Below are 17,164 nucleotides of genomic sequence, written 5' to 3' on the forward strand. Positions count from 1 at the left end.
AATTCCGTTCAAGCTGTCTTGCATACACACTGTCAGACCAAATTCCGACCGTCCAAAACGTGGTGACGTACAACACTACGACGAGCCGAGAAGTTCAATGCTTCTGAGCATGGGTGTTTTTTTCTCTGTCTGAGTTCCACACAGATGATCAGAATTTCCGATGGAAAAAAATAAAACATGTTCTATTTCTAAACTCAGATGGGGCCCACACACGGTCGGAATATCCGATGAAAAAATTCCGTCTGACTTTTTTCATCATAAATTCCAATCGTGTGTACAAGCCATAAGTATATGAAACCTTTTTTACTTATTTTTGTGTATCTAGTCTTCCAGTTACCTGCTGCCCTAGGGCTAGGGTTGCCACCTTTTTTTTTTCTTTACGCTAAACCCAAACACTTGAGCCGCACACAGAAAAAAAATGTTTTTTTTTAGGAGGTACGCTGTGGACACTGGTGTAAAGGGGAACTCGGATGTAAGGGAGTTTCTGCTCACCAAACCTCCCACTTCCATCAGAGTTCCCAGCATTCCCCCTTATATTAGGGTTCCCAAAGCCCACTTACATCAGAGTTCCCAGCATTCCCCCTTATATTAGGGTTCCCAAAGCCCCCCTTACATCAGAGTTCCCAGCATTCCCCCTTATATTAGGGTTCCCAAAGCCCCCCTTACATCAGTGTTCCCAGCATTCCCCCTTATATTAGGGTTCCCAAAGCCCCCCTTACATCAGAGTCCACAGGGCACCCGTTACATCTGAGTCCCCCTTACCTTAGTGTACCACTTGCTTGGAGGCAGTAGAGAGAAGGGAGGGGGGGATGACTTTAGTTGCAGACAGTGGATGGTGAGCTCACTCACGTGGGGATGGAGGCTCAGGGGTCGACACCTTCCATCCACAATGTATCTGTCGGTTGCTGAGCTTCAAACTTCCAGCCCACGCTTTCCCTTTCCTGAGGCACAGAACATTGGGGATTGGAGTGTAGGTGGGCAGACAGAGGGTTACGGGCGAGAGGAGGAGCAGATCAAGACCCCTCTTCTCTCCTGCCTGTGTATGGGGGTGGGGTCTGTGTGCACATCTATGTACTCTGTGGTTGTGGTACTTGGGGAGCCACAGTCCATTCTGAATATTGTGTCCGGGTTCAAACCTGGGCACACAATTAAGAACCCTGAACTGTGTGGGTGAATCCCGGATGGGTGGCAAACCTACCTAGGGCCCTTTCCTTTAAATGATTCTGATACATATAATCATGGCTACTGTGATGTTCATTGGATTAACTGAATCTTGACAATACAATATCATTTGAATTTAGGACACCTCTGATGATGGCTTGTACCAGGAAAAACCTAGATATTATCAAGGATCTGGTTGAACACAAAGCCAACCCCATGCTGAAAAATAAGGATGGCTGGAACTGTTTTCATATTGCAGCAAGGGAAGGAGACCCAGCGATTATTGGATATCTGCTTGATGTCTTTCCTGATATCTGGAACACCGAGAGCAAGATAAAGAGAACACCACTTCACACAGCAGGTACTGACCTCCCTTTACAGGACTCTATTTACCGTACTGCAGCCTTTTCCTACTACATGAATATTACAAAACGGGCCACTGGCTCTATTTCCACCCATGTTGGTTTGAGGACTACAGTGCCTTGGAAAAAGTATTCACACCCCTTAAAAATTTCCACATGTTGTCATGTTACAACCAAAAGCGTAAATGTATTGTATTAGGACTTTATGTGATAGACCAACACAAAGTGGCACAGGTAATTGTAAAGTGGAAGGAAAATTATAAATGGTTTACTTTTTTTTTAATTTTTTTTACAAATAAATATCTAAAATGTGTGGCGTGCATTTGTATTCAGCCCTCTTTACTCGGATACCCCTAACTAAAATCTAGTAGAACCAATTGCCTTCAGAAGTCCCCTAATAAGTAAATAGAGTGCACCTGTGTTAGAGCTGCACGATTCTGGCCAAAATGAGAATCACAACTTTTTTGCTTAGAATGAAGATCACGATTCTCACGGCGTAAAATCTTTTACATTTATACAAAAAAAAATGGGCTAATTTTACTGGCTATTTTTTTTTTTTTTTTATTCATTAAAGTAATTTTTTCCAAAAAAATAGCATTTAAAAAGACGGCTGCGCAAATACAGTGCAACATAAAATATTGCAACAACCGCCATTTTATTCTCTAGGGTCTCTACTAAAAATGATATAATGTTTGGGGGTTCTAAGTAATTTTTTAGCAAAAAAAATAATGATTTTAACTTGAAAAGAGCTGTCAGAAAAAGGTTTGGTGTTTAAGTGGTTAAACGTTCTTAATTTACATACAGAAGTCAATGTGATACAATGTTTAGACTTAACTTTCCACTGATAAAGAATGTTTTCAAAACTTGGCAGGCTGCCCAGACTTGGCAGATTGCTTTGACTTTTGGCTGAGAGCAGACAGGAAATTCTTTGCATACCAAAGTGCAGAGAGAAAATTATTTTCATGTCAAAGATCATGAAACCCTGTATCAAGAATCGCAACGGGAAAAAGATTGCGATAACGATTCTTGACAATTAATCGTGCAGCTCTAACCTGTGTGTAATTTAATCCTCAGTATAAATACAGCTGTTCTATGAAGTACTCAGAGGTTTGTTAGAGAACCTTAGGGAACAAACCGCATCATAAAGGCCAAGGAATACACCAGACAGGTCAGGGATAAAGTTGTGGAGAAGTTTAAGGCTGCATTCACACCTGAGCGTCGGTCATTTTTTTGGGCGTTTTTTTTCTGCCGTTTTGTCGCGCGTATTTGCATACAGCGTCGTGCGACGTTTTTGTACTTCAACGTTTTTTATTTTAGCCAATAGGAAAAATGATCATCTTTTCATCACTTGTTGCTATGTTGGTAGATTTTTTTTAATCTTCTGCATGGGCGACAAGTTCTATTTATTAAAGCGACGAAACGCCCGTTGTCGCGCGATACGCTCAATTCGCGCGTTTCCCATTACTTTCTATGGGGAAAAAAACGCTCAAATACGCCCAAACCGCACGATACGCGCGACAAAAAAAGGTCCGGGACTTGTTTGAGCTTCGCGCGACAGGCGTTTGGGCGTTCAGGCGTGAACAGTCACCATAGGGAATAATGTTAATTCTCCCCTCTGGCGTTTGTGAGCAGTGCGCTTCAGGCGTAAAAACGCCTAGGTGTGAATGGGGCCTAAAGCAGGGTTAGGTTATAAAAAAATAAAAAAAATACCAAGCTTTGAACATCTCACAGAGCACTGTTCAATCTATAATCTGAAAACGGAAAGAGCATGGCACAACTGCAAACCTACACAGACATGGCCGACCACCTAAACTGACAGGCCGGGCAAGGAAAGCATTAATAAGAGAAGCATCCAAGAGGCCCATGGTAACTCTGTAGGAGCTGCAGAGATCCACAGCTCAGGTGGGAAAATCTGTCCACAGGACAACTATTAGTCGTGCACTCCACAAATCTGGCCTTTATGGAAGAGTGGCAAGAAGAAGGCCATTGTTAAAAGAAAGCCATAAGATGTCCCATTTGCAAGAAGCCATGTGGGGGACACAGCAAACACGTGGAAGAAGGTGCTCTGGTCAGATGAGACAAAAATTTTACTTTTTGGCCTAAAAGCAAAATGCTATGTGTGGCGGAAAGCTAACACTGCACATCACCCTGAACACACCATTCCCACCGTGAGACATGGTGGTGGCAGTATCATGTGGTGGGGATGCTGTTCTTCAGCAGCGAAAGGGAAGCTGGTCAGAGTTGATGGGAAGATGAATGGAGCCAAATACAGGGCAATCTTAGAAGAAAACCTGTTAGTCTGCAAAAGACTTGAGACTGGGGCGGAGGTTCACCTTCCAGCAGGACAATAACCCTAAACATACAGCCAGAGCTACAATGGAATGGTTTAAACCTAGGCATATTTATGTTAGACTGGCCCAGTCAAAGTCCAGACCTAAATCCAATTGAGAATCTGTGACAAGACTTGGAAATTGCTGTTCACAGACACTTTCCCATCTGACAGAGCTTGTGTTGGTCCAAGCTGTGCCAGTGTAACTATGTATAGAATCCCCATGTCTAGAATTATTCTTTTAACCACTTCCCACCCACCGTATGCAGAATGACGGCCTGGAAGTGGTTCTGTTATCCTGACTGGGCGTACTATGACGTCCAGCAGGATAACATGCCGGCGGGCGCCTGTGGGGGCGCGCAGCGCAGTGATTGTGAGTGCAGCGTGTCAGCCTGACACAGCGCATCTCCGATCGTGGTAAGAAGCCTCACGTGATCAGCTGTGACCAATCACAGCGTGAACCAGAAAGTTCCGGTAAACAGTATTCCTCGATTCGCGCTGACAGCGAGAGCCGATCACCGGCTTTCCCTGTCGGGGGGGGGGGGGGGGGTTTGCTGATAATCGGCACATTGATTATCGGCACAGCTCCAACCAATTGTACCCATCAGCTGCCAATCGGTGCCCAGTCTGTGCCCCATAACCCTCGCTCAGTGCCCAATAAAGTGCAATCTGTGCCAATCAGTGCCCAGCATTAACACCTGTCCAGTACCTGCCCAATCAGTGCTGCCCATCTGTGCTATCTATTAGTGTCCATCAGTGCCGCCTATCAGTGTTCATCAATTCTACATATCGGTGCTGCCTCATCAGTGCCAGTCAGTGAAGGAGAAAGCTAAATTTTAAAATGGAAACAAAGAAAAAACTTAGGGCCAGATCCACATAGAATTGAATAGGCGCAGTGTATCGGAGATACGCTACGCGGCCGTATCTTACCTGGCTTTAAGTCAAATCTTGCGATTTTGCGCCGTAAGTTACGGCGGCGTAGTGTATTTCTGGCGGCAGAATTCAAATCGGCGGGTAGGGGGCGTGATTCATTTAAATGAAGCGCGTCCCCGAGCCGATTGAACTGCGCATGCTCCGTTTCGAAATTTCCCGCCGTGCTTTGCGTGAAATGACGTAGCAACGACGTCATTTTTTTAACTTGGACGTGGCTTGCGTCCATTCCTATTCACGGACGACTTGCGCAAAAAAAAATAATAATTCAAATTTCGACGCGGGAACGATGGCCATACTTTAACATAACAAGTCTATCTATACGCAGCAAAATAGCAGCTTTAACTATACGCCGGAAAAAGCCGACTAGAGACGACGTAAGAGAATGCGACGGCCGCGCGTACGTTCGTAGATCGTCGGGAAATAGCTCATTTGCATACCCGACGCGGAAAACGATGCGAACTCCACCCAGCGGGCGCCAAAGTATTGCACCTGCGATCCGAAGGCGTACGAAGCCGTACGCCTGTCGGATCGAACCCAGAAGCCGTCGTATCTTGGTTTGAGGATTCAAACTAAAGATACGATGCGGGTAATTTGAAAGTAAGCCGGCGTATCGGTAGATCTGGATCTGGCCCTTAATTTTTTTTTCTTCCAAAAATGTAGTGTGTGTGTGTGGTGTGTGTTTATTTTATTTTTTTAGCAAAAAAAAAAAAAACGCAGAGTTGGTCAAATACCAGAAAGCTCTATTTTTGGGAGGAAAATTATAAAAATTTTGTTTGGGTATAATGTTGCATCACCGCTGAAAGATCAAAACTGTCCTGGGCAGGAAGGGGCGAAAGTGCATGGCGTTAAAGTGGTTGTAAAACTAAGGTGTGTGTTTTTATTATTTTAGAAGACTAAAAAAAATATATAATTTGATACTTACCTGCTCTGTGCAATTGTATTGCACAAAGTGTTCCCAAGCCTCCTCCTCTTGGGTCCCCCAACTGCCGCTTGCTGTGGCGGCTTGATCCTGAGCTGGGCTGTGTGCGTCCATAGATGCGCGCGCGCGCACACACACTGTGGCTTAGCCCCACCCCCCCACTCTCTGCTTACAGGATTTGACTGACAGCAGCAGGAACCAATGGCTCCTGATGCTCTCAGTGTAGTGCACTGATAAGAGAGAGAGGAGTGAAGACTGGAAACCAGGCACAGCACTGGATTGATGCAGGACTCGGGTAAGTATATAGGGAGGCGAGAAGGTAATACAATTATTGGGATATTTTTTATCTTAATGCAGGGAATGCAATAAGGTAAAAATTTCCTGTTTTTTAGAACCAGTTTAACAAATGCAAAGCTGATAAAAGTTTTAATGTACAGTCACAACCCACCTTTCTTAAGCAATCCACATACCTACATGCACTTAGACACACATAATACTTTGTATCTGAATACTGTTCTCTTTTTTTTATTTAGCAATGCATGGCTGCATTGATGTGGTGAAGATCCTTCTTGAGAGGTAATGTAGCACATTTCATAATGTAATGATTTCTATAGGTAACAGAATATTAAAACCTTTTAGGATATGTTTTAGTTCAGATAAATGCATTTGAATGGTGTCCAGTCACAATCTGGCTTGTGTAAAAATTCTGAATAGCTACCCTCAGATTAGTATAATTCTGAAGGGGAACCTATGAAAGATGTATATACAAATAATAAAGTGCAGCGCTAAGTTTAGCACAAGCTAACCCTATGCATATAAAACATATAGCAATAATAAAGTTGAAATATGCAATGAACGTGCAATGTAACCTTGACATGACATGTCAAAATAAAGTGAAAATGTGCAATACAGTAAAATGCAATATTATATGCAACCTGAAAAAATGGAAGAATTACAAAATTAAGCAATACTATGCGATTTATGTGCAATGAAACAAAAAATCACATGAAAAACGTGCTAAAGTGCAATATGAAAAAATTATTAGTGTCAGAAGTTCATATATAGCTGACGTCCAATTAAAGTGACTTCAAGTGCAGTATGGAAGGTAGATCCAGGGCTGTATTTTGGCCTAGGCCGACAAGGTGGGCGGCGCCCCCCTGCACAAAAACATCCCCCTGACCCGTCCTCGCCTCCTCCCGGCTCACATACAGCCTCCCGTGTGCACATATGCGGCGTCGGCGGCCGCATTCCACCACCCAGAGCCACTGAGGTGCCTGACCAGTGCAGAGTTATCTGCAGCCTTGCGTGCTGCGCCGGGGTCTGGGAGCCTGGATGTGTCTTCTTCAGACATCCCACCCACTGCTTCACCATGCAGCGTGACATCCAGCCCAGACTCAGGTAGGAGGACACCTTTGTAAGGGGAGAGTGTGGAGCCCGAGTGTATGGAAGCCAAAGAGTGAGTGTATGGGAGGAGGTGGAAGGCTGTGCAGTCTCATTGTGCTGTGTTTGGAGGACTGGTGGCAGCCCGTTTTTGCTGGGACTTGTAGTGCCCCGTTTTTGCTGGGACTTGTAGTGCACTGTGGGGGCTGAGATATGGCAGCCTTCTATGCTGGGACCTGCAGTGCACTCTGGGGGGGGGGGGCTGACATATGGCAGCCTCCTATGCTGGGACTTGTGCCTTCGTCTGTGGGGGGACTGAGGAATCCTCATTCCACCACTGAGGGCACTACAAGTCCCAGCAGAGTGGGCTGCCATTCTTCCATCCCCTGTAGTCTAGGGCACTACAAGTCCCAGCAGAGCAGGCTGCTCTTACAGAACAGGAGAAAGAGCTGGGAGGTGTACTTGGAGGGGAGAGAAGGAGGCACAGGTTTGAGATGAGGGGGGATTTTTTTCTGAACGTGAGGATTTATGCTGGAAGGGGGAGATGGGAGAGGATTTGTGCCGAGAGATGTAATTTATGCTGGGAGGGGGAAATGGGGAGGATTTGTGATGGGAGCGGGGAATTATGCTGGGAGGGGGAGATGGGGAAGGATTTGTGCTGGGAAAAGGGAGGTTAAGGCAAGGGTTTGTGCTGAAAAGGGGGATTTTCACTGGAAGGGGTTATATGAGGGTGAGGGTTTGTGCTGAAAGCATGGCCATCTTATCCAGTGGGCACAGCCCAGGGGCCCATGGGGCCCCATCAGGACAGACAGGGCTGATCCCAGGCGGGTGCACCGTGCCCCGGCACTGTAAGCTGCTGCAGAAAAGGGGCGCTTAGCCTCCGAAGCTGTGGCATGCTACTTGACTGCACTGGTTGCTAGAATCGCTGTCCGCCCGGCGCCTAGCAGTGATGTCAGAGGCTGCGGCCGCCCCAGCATTCAGAGCGTGCCGTGGCCGCCCCAGCGGCTGGAAAACTAGATCGGCTTCACCCACCTCTGCCATCTTCAGACTCAGACAGTGTAGCGCTACGCAGGTCACCATCTTTATTGTTTGGGCCCCAATTCATTTATTTGTCCAGGGGCCCATGATGCTATTAAGATGGCACTGGCTGAAAAGGAGTATTTTTGCTGCTAGGGGGAGATGGAGGGGTGGGGGTCTGGAAGGGGTGTGGTTTACAGATGATAGAGCGGGTCTTAAATAGGAAGGGGTGTGGCTTTGACAGGAAGGGTGGGTCGTATTTAAATTAGGGGGTGCATGAATTTAGTCAGGCCTAGGGCAGCACAAAACCTAAATACACCACTGGGTAGATCCAGTGTTTAGCACCGTGATGCCCGTCACCTTATTAGGATTAAAGGCTTGCCGCAAAGCCTGCAACCTCCCTAATTCAGGGGGGTCAAACAGCGCTTTACTTAGTTTGTCTGAGAATGACATGGAGCTGATTTGTTTGATGTTTGACATCATGCCTCACTGTAGAGGGTTGTTAAACCAAATAAAATATTTGTTAATCTCTGACCTGGATATCCTTTTTAGTAGCGGGACTTCCTGTGACAGCTTGACAACGATAAGCTAGTGCTTTGCAACAAACAGCAGTGTTTTCAATCTGCCTTGCATACATTTTCAGTCACCCATTGGGCTGCCTATCAGGTCTGCAGGAGGCATGCACATACATAGACATCGGGAAGTGTTTACTTACTTTAATCCACTTATAAGTAATGTATAGCTTTTGGCTGGACTGTCGGATTTACAGTATGTTAGTGTAACCTGGTTTTGCTTAAAACCAGTTTTTTTGCCTAAATATAAGGGGAAAGTTCTGGTTTAGGAAGTCCCCAGCCCTTGTTATTACCTCCCCTATATACTCTCTGCTAACCCTGCCCCTACCCAGGTACACGCTTACCTCCCTGGCAGTGACAGCCTCCTGTGTTTTTTTTAGATCCTCCATTCAAAAATCTTTTCTGTTTTTAATCATTTTTATTCAGTTTAACAAGCAGCTTAACTAAGGGGCTAGTTTTAAAAGTGGTAACAAAAGTTGGCATACAAAAATAGACAAAATGCAGCAGTGTGAAAAAGAGAACTGATGTAACAGGAGTTGGGCCTTGTCATAATGCCCGGAGGGCCAAGGGTTCCTGGGGAGGTGCCCTACAGCGGGGTATGGGCGAGGCCCATCAACATCCATATAATGGTGCAATTTATAGCCTATACAGATTTAAGATGAAGGAATAGGTCAGAAACCAGGAGGAAGATCGACAGAAAGATGGCGCTAAGAAAAGAGAGGAGGTGCACCTGACAGGTAGGGACTAGGGAGGGGATGAGAAAAGTTGGTGAGGAAAGGGGCCCAGTTTAGAGCCCTAGAGAGGGGGGAGAGGTAAGGACCCAGAAACATCAAGGCCATCCGTCATAAGCGACCCAAGCTGTCTGGGGGGAGGGTAGGCTATGCATAAGACAGCCATGGTTCCCAAACTTTCAGGAACTTGGCATGCGTATCATTGCGGATGCTAGACATCTGTTCATTAAGCATCAAGGTGGTCATGCAATCTCTTACCCTCTGGAAGGGACAGATGGTTTCCTCCAAGCTTGGGCAATCGTTCTTTTGGCTGACAGAAATAGATGGCAAGTGAGCTTCCGCTGGTAGGCGAACAGGCTTGGAATTGGCCAGTGTAGTAGGGAAAACTTAGCTTCTCTTTGTATAGGGAGGTGGAATAAAGTAAAAAGTAGGCCAAAAACGAATTGGTCGAATTGGTCTAGGGCACTTTCACCATGTGTGAAGGATGTCCCCCCTCCCCCCCGATGACCACAGCCCCATAAACAGTGGGGGTAGATTGGCATGGGCAATACAGGCAGGGACCCAATACCAACGGAGAAGCACCTTATAAACCACCTCCAAGATGGCTGTGTTTAAATGAGAATTTGGCCACAGAAGACTAGGCTCTTCTCCAATCCGCCAAGTCTATCGCAGTTGCCAAGTCTCGTTCTATTCAGAAATCTTTTCAGTTCTGCCCATGTCTATGCAGTAACTTCCTGTAGACTGGAATAGGCTTTTTCCCCTTTTTTAATGGAGTACGACCTCCTCAAGTCTATGGGAAATTACAGCAGTGGCCAAGATGAATTCTGAATGGAGGATGTAAACACTGTTAACAAGGAGCAACCACAATCGGAGAGAGGTAAGTAGGCACCTGGGTAGGTGTGGGAAATGGTGGGGGGTAGTGTTTACTATAGAATACATTAGAGGGGTAGGAAGTGGGCACTAGGGGAAATATATCCAAACCTGAACTTGTCGTTTACGCATTTCTTTTGCTGATATATTGATTTTAATCTGTTTGCAGGTGCGGTTATGACCCTGACTGCAAAGACAGCTGTGGTGTGACCCCTTTTATGGATGCTGTCCAGAATGGCCATCTGCATATTGCTCAACTCCTCTTAGAAAAAAAGAAGGTACCACCTATCAGACAAATAACAACATTACTCTTAAAGAGACCCTGTCATCAACTTAAAAATTGCAGGTAAAAGCACAGAAAAATCAAGTATCTTGAATGCATACATAGGCCTGGATTCACGTAGAGAGGCACATAGTTATGCCGGCGTAGCGTATGGAATATACTCTACGCCTACGTATATTCACAAAGCACTGCGTAACGTAAATTCCTTGGCGTAAGCCCGCCTAATTCAAAGTAGCTGGAAAGTGGGCGTGATCCATTTAAATGAAGCGTGAACCCATGCAAATGATGGGCCGAACGAACGGCGCATGCGCCGCACCGTGGACGCATGCCGGTGCGCATGCTCAGAATCACGTCTAAAATACTCCATAAGATACATCGAATCGCTGCCTACGACGTGTCGTAACCTACGCCCAGCCCTATTCACTTACTACTACGTAAACGACGTAAAATCTGACGGCTGTTCCCTGGTCCATACCTTAACATGACTTACCCCTGCTTTATGAGGCTTAACTTTGCGCCGGACGTACAACTTGCGTAAACCGCGTATATGAATGCGCAAGTACGTTTGTGAATCGGCGTATCTCCCTCATTTGCATATTCGATTCGTAAATCAATGGAAGCGCCCCTTGCGGCCAGAGTAAATATGCGCCCACGATACGACGGCGTAGGAAACTTACGTCGGTCGGATAAAGCCTAATTTCAGGCGTATCTAGTTCTATGGGCACGGCTCATTGATACGACGGCGCACATTGACACTTACGCGGTGTATCTCGAGATACGCCAGCGTAAGTGCTACGTGAATCCGGGCCTTAGTGTTTATCTTTTCCAAAAATATTTTTTGAATTTCTTGCAATGTGCCAGGGTCTCTTTAACATGAGTTGTATTATGAAAGAGTGCTGAAATTAGCCTATCTGGAACAGGTGCTTCCTAAACAATTGATTACTATATAATAGATCGAGCCTATAAAAAGTGAATACAGTGAAAAAAGTGCTGCTTTTGACTTGCCTGCAGTGCAGACGCATCTCAATAGGACCTTTTTAATGTTCACAGAAACACGAGTGAGTGAGTGAAAAACTTATATAGCGCTACACTTGCGAACTGAATCGCCTCTGGCAAAGCAAGTCAAATGCAGTCCCAAAACTGTCATCCACACTACAACATTGAGATTGTCATGTGCCGTGCGTTTCGTTCCGAATTTAAAATTCTGACAAATTTTGTAGAAAGTAAAAGAGTAGAGTAAAACAGAACAAAATAGAAAATAAAAGAATGTAATTGAAAATAAAAGAATTATTAGTATATAGCATATAACCATCTTTTGAAATTTGAATTTCAAATAGAATAGATTGAAATAGAATAGAAAAAAAGGATGGAATAGAAAAAATAGAATATAACCTTATGCCAAAATTCGATTTTTCAAATAGAATGAATTTGAATATAAAATAAAAGCATAGAATTAAAAAATAAAATTGGAATAGAAAGAATAAATATAACCATTTTCCAAAATTAAAATAGAATAAATTAAAAAATAACAGAATCGATTAGAATAGACGTGCACTGGTCATTCGTTATTATTATTATTATTATTATTATTATACAGGATTTATATAGCGCCAACAGTTTGCGCAACGCTTATCTAAATTCATTATTTCAAATAAGTTCATAACTTCAGAAATTTTAATTTGTTATGTTCCATTTTGTATTTGTAAATTAGAAATTCTGAAATACAACTAACTAATAATTAGGGTTGTCCCGATACCACTTTTTTAGGACCGAGTACAAGTACCGATACTTTTTTTCAAGTAGTCGCCGATACCAAATACCGATACTTTTTTTTTTTAATGTCATATGACCGTTTTCAAACCACAATACAGACCAAAGATATTTTCTTTAGAATTATGAAGAACTGGTACATCATGGTGTGGGGCTGTTTTTTAGCATACGGTACTGGAAAACTACATATCATTGAAGGAGTGATCACTGTCAGTGCAGCTCATCGGTGCCAGTGCCCAAAAGTGCAGCTAGCCAGTGCCACCTATCAGTGCAGATCAGTGCCCATTAGTGCATCAGTGCAGGGAGGCAGCTTATTAGTGCATCTCATCAGTGCCACCCAATCAATGCCAGTGCCACCTATCGGTGCCATCCATTTATGAGTGCCATTCAATCAATGCCAGTGCCACCTATCAGTGCCATCCAATGGTGCCATCCAATTTGTGTTCGATGTCACAAAAAAAAAAAAAGTATTCTATTTTGGTATCGGGAGTATTTGCGCGAGTACGAGTACTAGCGCAAATACTCGGTATCGGTCCCGATACCGATACTGGTATCGGTATCTGGACAACCCTACTAATAATAACTATTAAATTATAGGTATTGTAATTTCCTTTCAAATTTTGTCTGTTTATGAACGTAACAAATACAAATGTGTCCGAAGTTACGAATTATTATACGCTATAATGAATCCAAATGAATGGAATGTAAGGAATAAAGTTATTATTAATTCATTACGTTGTATTCGTTTTGTTGCGGTATTCGTTATTTTGGATAATTCGTAACTTCAGTTAAATTCGTATTCGTTGCGTTCACTTAGAGTCAAATTTGAAACAAAGTTCCAGTACCTATAATTTACTAGTTAGTAAATAGTTGTTTATTAGATAATATTTAGAATTTTCAGATTTACGGATTTTTGAATTTCTGGAAAAATTTGTTAAATGGGTTTTCATTAATTCAAATATTTCCGAAAAAAATTTTTTGTTGAATTTCGGAAAAAAAAAAACGAATTGCACATATCTACATTAGAATAGAAAGTTAATAGAATGGGAAAAAAACAATACAATAAAAAGAATATAACCATCTTTCAAAATTTGAATAGAATAAATTTGATTTAGAATGGGATTCGAATCAAATTAAGGGGATGCCAAATGTTTTACTGTCTGTATTTCTTTTCTCTTAGAGACCTTTCACACTGACAGCGTGACTGCGTTGGCGGTAAAGCGCTGCTTGTTTTAGAAACGCTTTTTGGCTGCTCGCGGGGTGCTTTTAACCCCCGAGTAGTACAAGGACTACTTTTGAAGGCGGTGCGACTTGAATTTGCATAGATATGAATGGTACTCATTAGAAATCATGGGGTACGACTTGTCATGTGACTTTGCAGTCCCAAGTCGTAGGACAAGTGGCACAAGTGTGAAAGGGGCCTTAAGCCCTTCTATACATCTTGTGCCCAGGAGAATGTACAGCGTTCAAAGGTCTTTTATACAAATTTAATGTTTTCTGTATGAACAGGTACATTTGATTTACTTGGCTTGAGAATTGTATATGACATGGTAAATCTCCTAAAGTGACTTGATGTTTTAACACATTGGCCTATGCGTTGTTAAAACCCAAAGTTCCTGCTTGCAGGCATATTGGTTGGCATGTACCTTTTACAACATACGTATTGTTGGTGAGCAGGCTCCTATTATTCAGCAAAGTGGTTTTAGTTTTTTTTTTTTTTTATTATTATTATTATTCAAAAACATACATTTTAAAGCGGAAGTAAACCCATCCATAAAGCAGTTTCATTTGCCGGAAATGTAACCCTCCCATTGGTTGTGCTCTCAGCCAAACTGTCAAACCATCCAATGGCTGGTGTCATAACTGATGTACAGAATTATGGCAGTTGTAGATTAAACAGAGGCAAAGATGGCAGCTGAAAACAATGGGGCGGTGGGTGCGTCGGTGGTAAAGCACCGTTATTTTAGGCAGCGCTTTCCCGTAAATTTTGCTGCGCTATTCGGCCGCTAGCGGGCACTTTTATTCCCCCCCCTAGCGGGCAAAAACGGGGTTAAAGCCACCCGCAAAGCGCCGCTGCAACGGCGGTATAGCCGCAGTGCCCATTCATTTCAATAGGCAGGAGCGGTATACACACCACTCCTTCACTGCTACAAAGATGTGAGGAGCGGCTCTTTCAGGGCGCTTTGCAGGTGCTATTTTTAGCGTTGTAGTGCCTGCAAAGCACCTCAGTGTGAAAGGGATCTTGAAGCGGTTGTATAGTCCCCCCAAAGTTTTTTTTTTTTTTTTTGTAATCGCCTATAAGGCGAATAGCATAATGAGCTAGTATGCACCACATATTAGCTCATTATGAAATACTTGCCTTAGAACAAGGCATCGGTAACTTATGCTGTGAGTGGCTGGAGCCGCAATGTCGTCACTCCCGCGCAGGAGACTTCTTTCCGGCAAGGTCTGGCATCTGCTGGGCCTTAAGCCGAGAATCCCCTGTGCACATGCGCCGCTGTAGTCAGCCGTTCATTGTGAGGGGAATATCTCCTAAACCGTAAAGGTTATTATAAATATTATATATATATATATATATATATATATATATATATATATATATATATATTTTTTTTTTTACCTACAGGAAAGCTTTATTAGCTTATCCAAAAATGGACTATACAACCGCTTTAAAGGGGTTGTAAAGGTAAAAAAAAAATTGCCTTGATGCATTCTATGTATTAAGGTGAAAAAACATCTGTGGATTAGCGACACCCCCCCCCCCCCCCATATTTACTTACCTGACCCCTCGAAAGTCCCGCGCCGTGAATGCGCAGGCTTTTCAGCCGGCTTCTCGGCTCATTCATTGGTTGATTTATAGCAGCGCAGCCATTGGCTTGCGCTGCTGTCAATCGCATCCAATGACGCGGCGCACCGGGGCGGGGCGGAGTGATACAGTGAGCAGCTATAGCCGCCGGCTGTATCACTGGAGTGCGCCCCGCAAGAACTAACTACCATGCCAACTTGCTTGCATAAAGGTGGTTAATTATTGCGGGGAAGAGCCGAGACAGCCGCCAAGGGACCCCAGAAGACCAGGTTCGGGGCCACTCTGTGCAAAATGAGCTGCACAGTGGAGGCAAGTATGACCGGTTTGTTTAAAAAAAATATATTTTTATCTTTAGGCCCCCTTTTCACACTGAGGAGTTTTTCAGGCGGTATAGCACCTAAATACCGCCTGAAAAACTCCTGCCTCAGCATTCTCAATGTGAAATCCCGAGGGCTTTTACAATGAGGCGATGCGCTGGCAGGAGAGAAAAAAATCTCCTGCAAGCAGCATGAAGGAGCGGTGTGTATACCGCTCCTTTCCATTTAAAACAAAGGGAAACCGCGGTAATACCACCCACAATGCGCCTCTGCAGAGGCACATTTGGGGGCGGTATTGACCCTTTTTCGTCTGCTAGCGGGGATTAATAACGCGCCGCTAGTAGCCAAATCCCGCAGCAATTCCTACGGTATAGCGCCGCTATACCGCCACCGCACCTCCCGCCCCAGTGTGAAAGGGGCCTTAATGTGGTGAGAGCTAGATTTGGTGAGTTTCTTTATATTTGCATATATCTGCAATGAAGGAATTTACTTGATATAAGGTTGGTTTGCAGTTTGCGTATTTCTCACATGATCTTTGGGAAATAAAAAATAAGAGTGGTGTTGGAAGTGAGAGAACTATTTTTCTTTGTTCTAAATATTAGTGACCGTACAATGTGAAAGCTGCATTAAACAAATCCTAGATAATTTGTGGTTTCTGTTCTAATGCCAGGTCTGCTTCACAGCTGTGGATAAGATGGGAGCCCAGGCGTTGCATCTAGCTGCTGTTACAGGACAAGACCAATCTCTCCACTACCTGGTGTCTAGTCTTGGTGTGAATGTAAATGAAAGAGCAACGTCAATCCAGCTCAGCCCACTACACTATGCTGCTAAGGTCAGTTGTAGAGTCGGCTATCTTTAATAAAAGCATAACTAAGATTTAGACTCAAAGTGAAACAAGGGACAAATGGCTCAGTACATAGTTCAAATACATGTACTGTATATGTGCTGTTTTATTGGCAATTTTTTTTTTTTAATTATGTATAGCGACATTTAGGTCCCTTTCACCCGGATGGATAGAATGGTGCTTTTAGCTGCGGATTTTCTAGTTTTCTACCACAGCTAAAAGCACACAATTTCCTATGGCCCCATTCACACACAACGTTTAGCTGCGATTTTGTTGCATGCGGTTTGGTGCAAATAGAATTGAATGCATCCAGGTGCGATTTAACACAGCTACATGCACTTAACCGCAGGTAATCGCAGTCTTTTGTGTCAACTGCGGATAGCAGCGTGAGAAAAAAAAAAAGAACAGGAAGCACATCATAATCAAAAAAAATAAAAAGAGTTGCTATGGAAATGACTACCGCAGCTAAACGCGGCCGCATGTAAACGCACGTAATCGCAATGTACAAATGCAGCTAATCGCAGTGCCCAGAGCCTTGAATTTCACTGAAAGTACATGCTTTTAGACCCCATTCACACCTAAGCGACAAAACGCCCGACGCGGGACGCTTCTGTTGCTAGAGGGGAGAATTCCCATTGCCGTCTATGGAGATGGTTCACATCTCATAGACGCGCAACGCCTGTCGCCTGAAAAAAAGTCCCGGACCCTTTTTTTCACGCGACAGGCGCGTTTTCCCATAGACAGCAATGGGAATACTTTAGAAAAAAATGAAACATTTGTAATCGCGGCAAATCTGCCGCTACACGCGAACGCGGCTGTCGCTTAGGTGTGAATGCAGCCTTAATTGCGGCAAAACTGCCGTCCGTCTGA

General features: G+C 44.0%; 1 protein-coding gene across 2 annotated transcripts in view; it reads left to right on the forward strand.

Moving 5' to 3' along the window:
* ANKRD16 (ankyrin repeat domain 16) overlaps positions 1-17,164 on the forward strand; it is a 33,372-nt gene that overhangs the window by 4,187 nt on the left and 12,021 nt on the right. For both annotated transcript variants that reach the window (XM_040343281.1, XM_040343282.1), the window contains exons 2-5: positions 1,302-1,522; positions 6,238-6,280; positions 10,444-10,552; positions 16,121-16,282. In XM_040343281.1, coding sequence (XP_040199215.1) covers positions 1,302-1,522; positions 6,238-6,280; positions 10,444-10,552; positions 16,121-16,282 — 535 coding nt within the window. The remainder of the gene's footprint in view (positions 1-1,301; positions 1,523-6,237; positions 6,281-10,443; positions 10,553-16,120; positions 16,283-17,164) is intronic.

Source organism: Rana temporaria, chromosome 3, assembly GCF_905171775.1.
Source record: "Rana temporaria chromosome 3, aRanTem1.1, whole genome shotgun sequence".
Classification (NCBI taxonomy): Eukaryota; Metazoa; Chordata; class Amphibia; order Anura; family Ranidae; genus Rana; species Rana temporaria.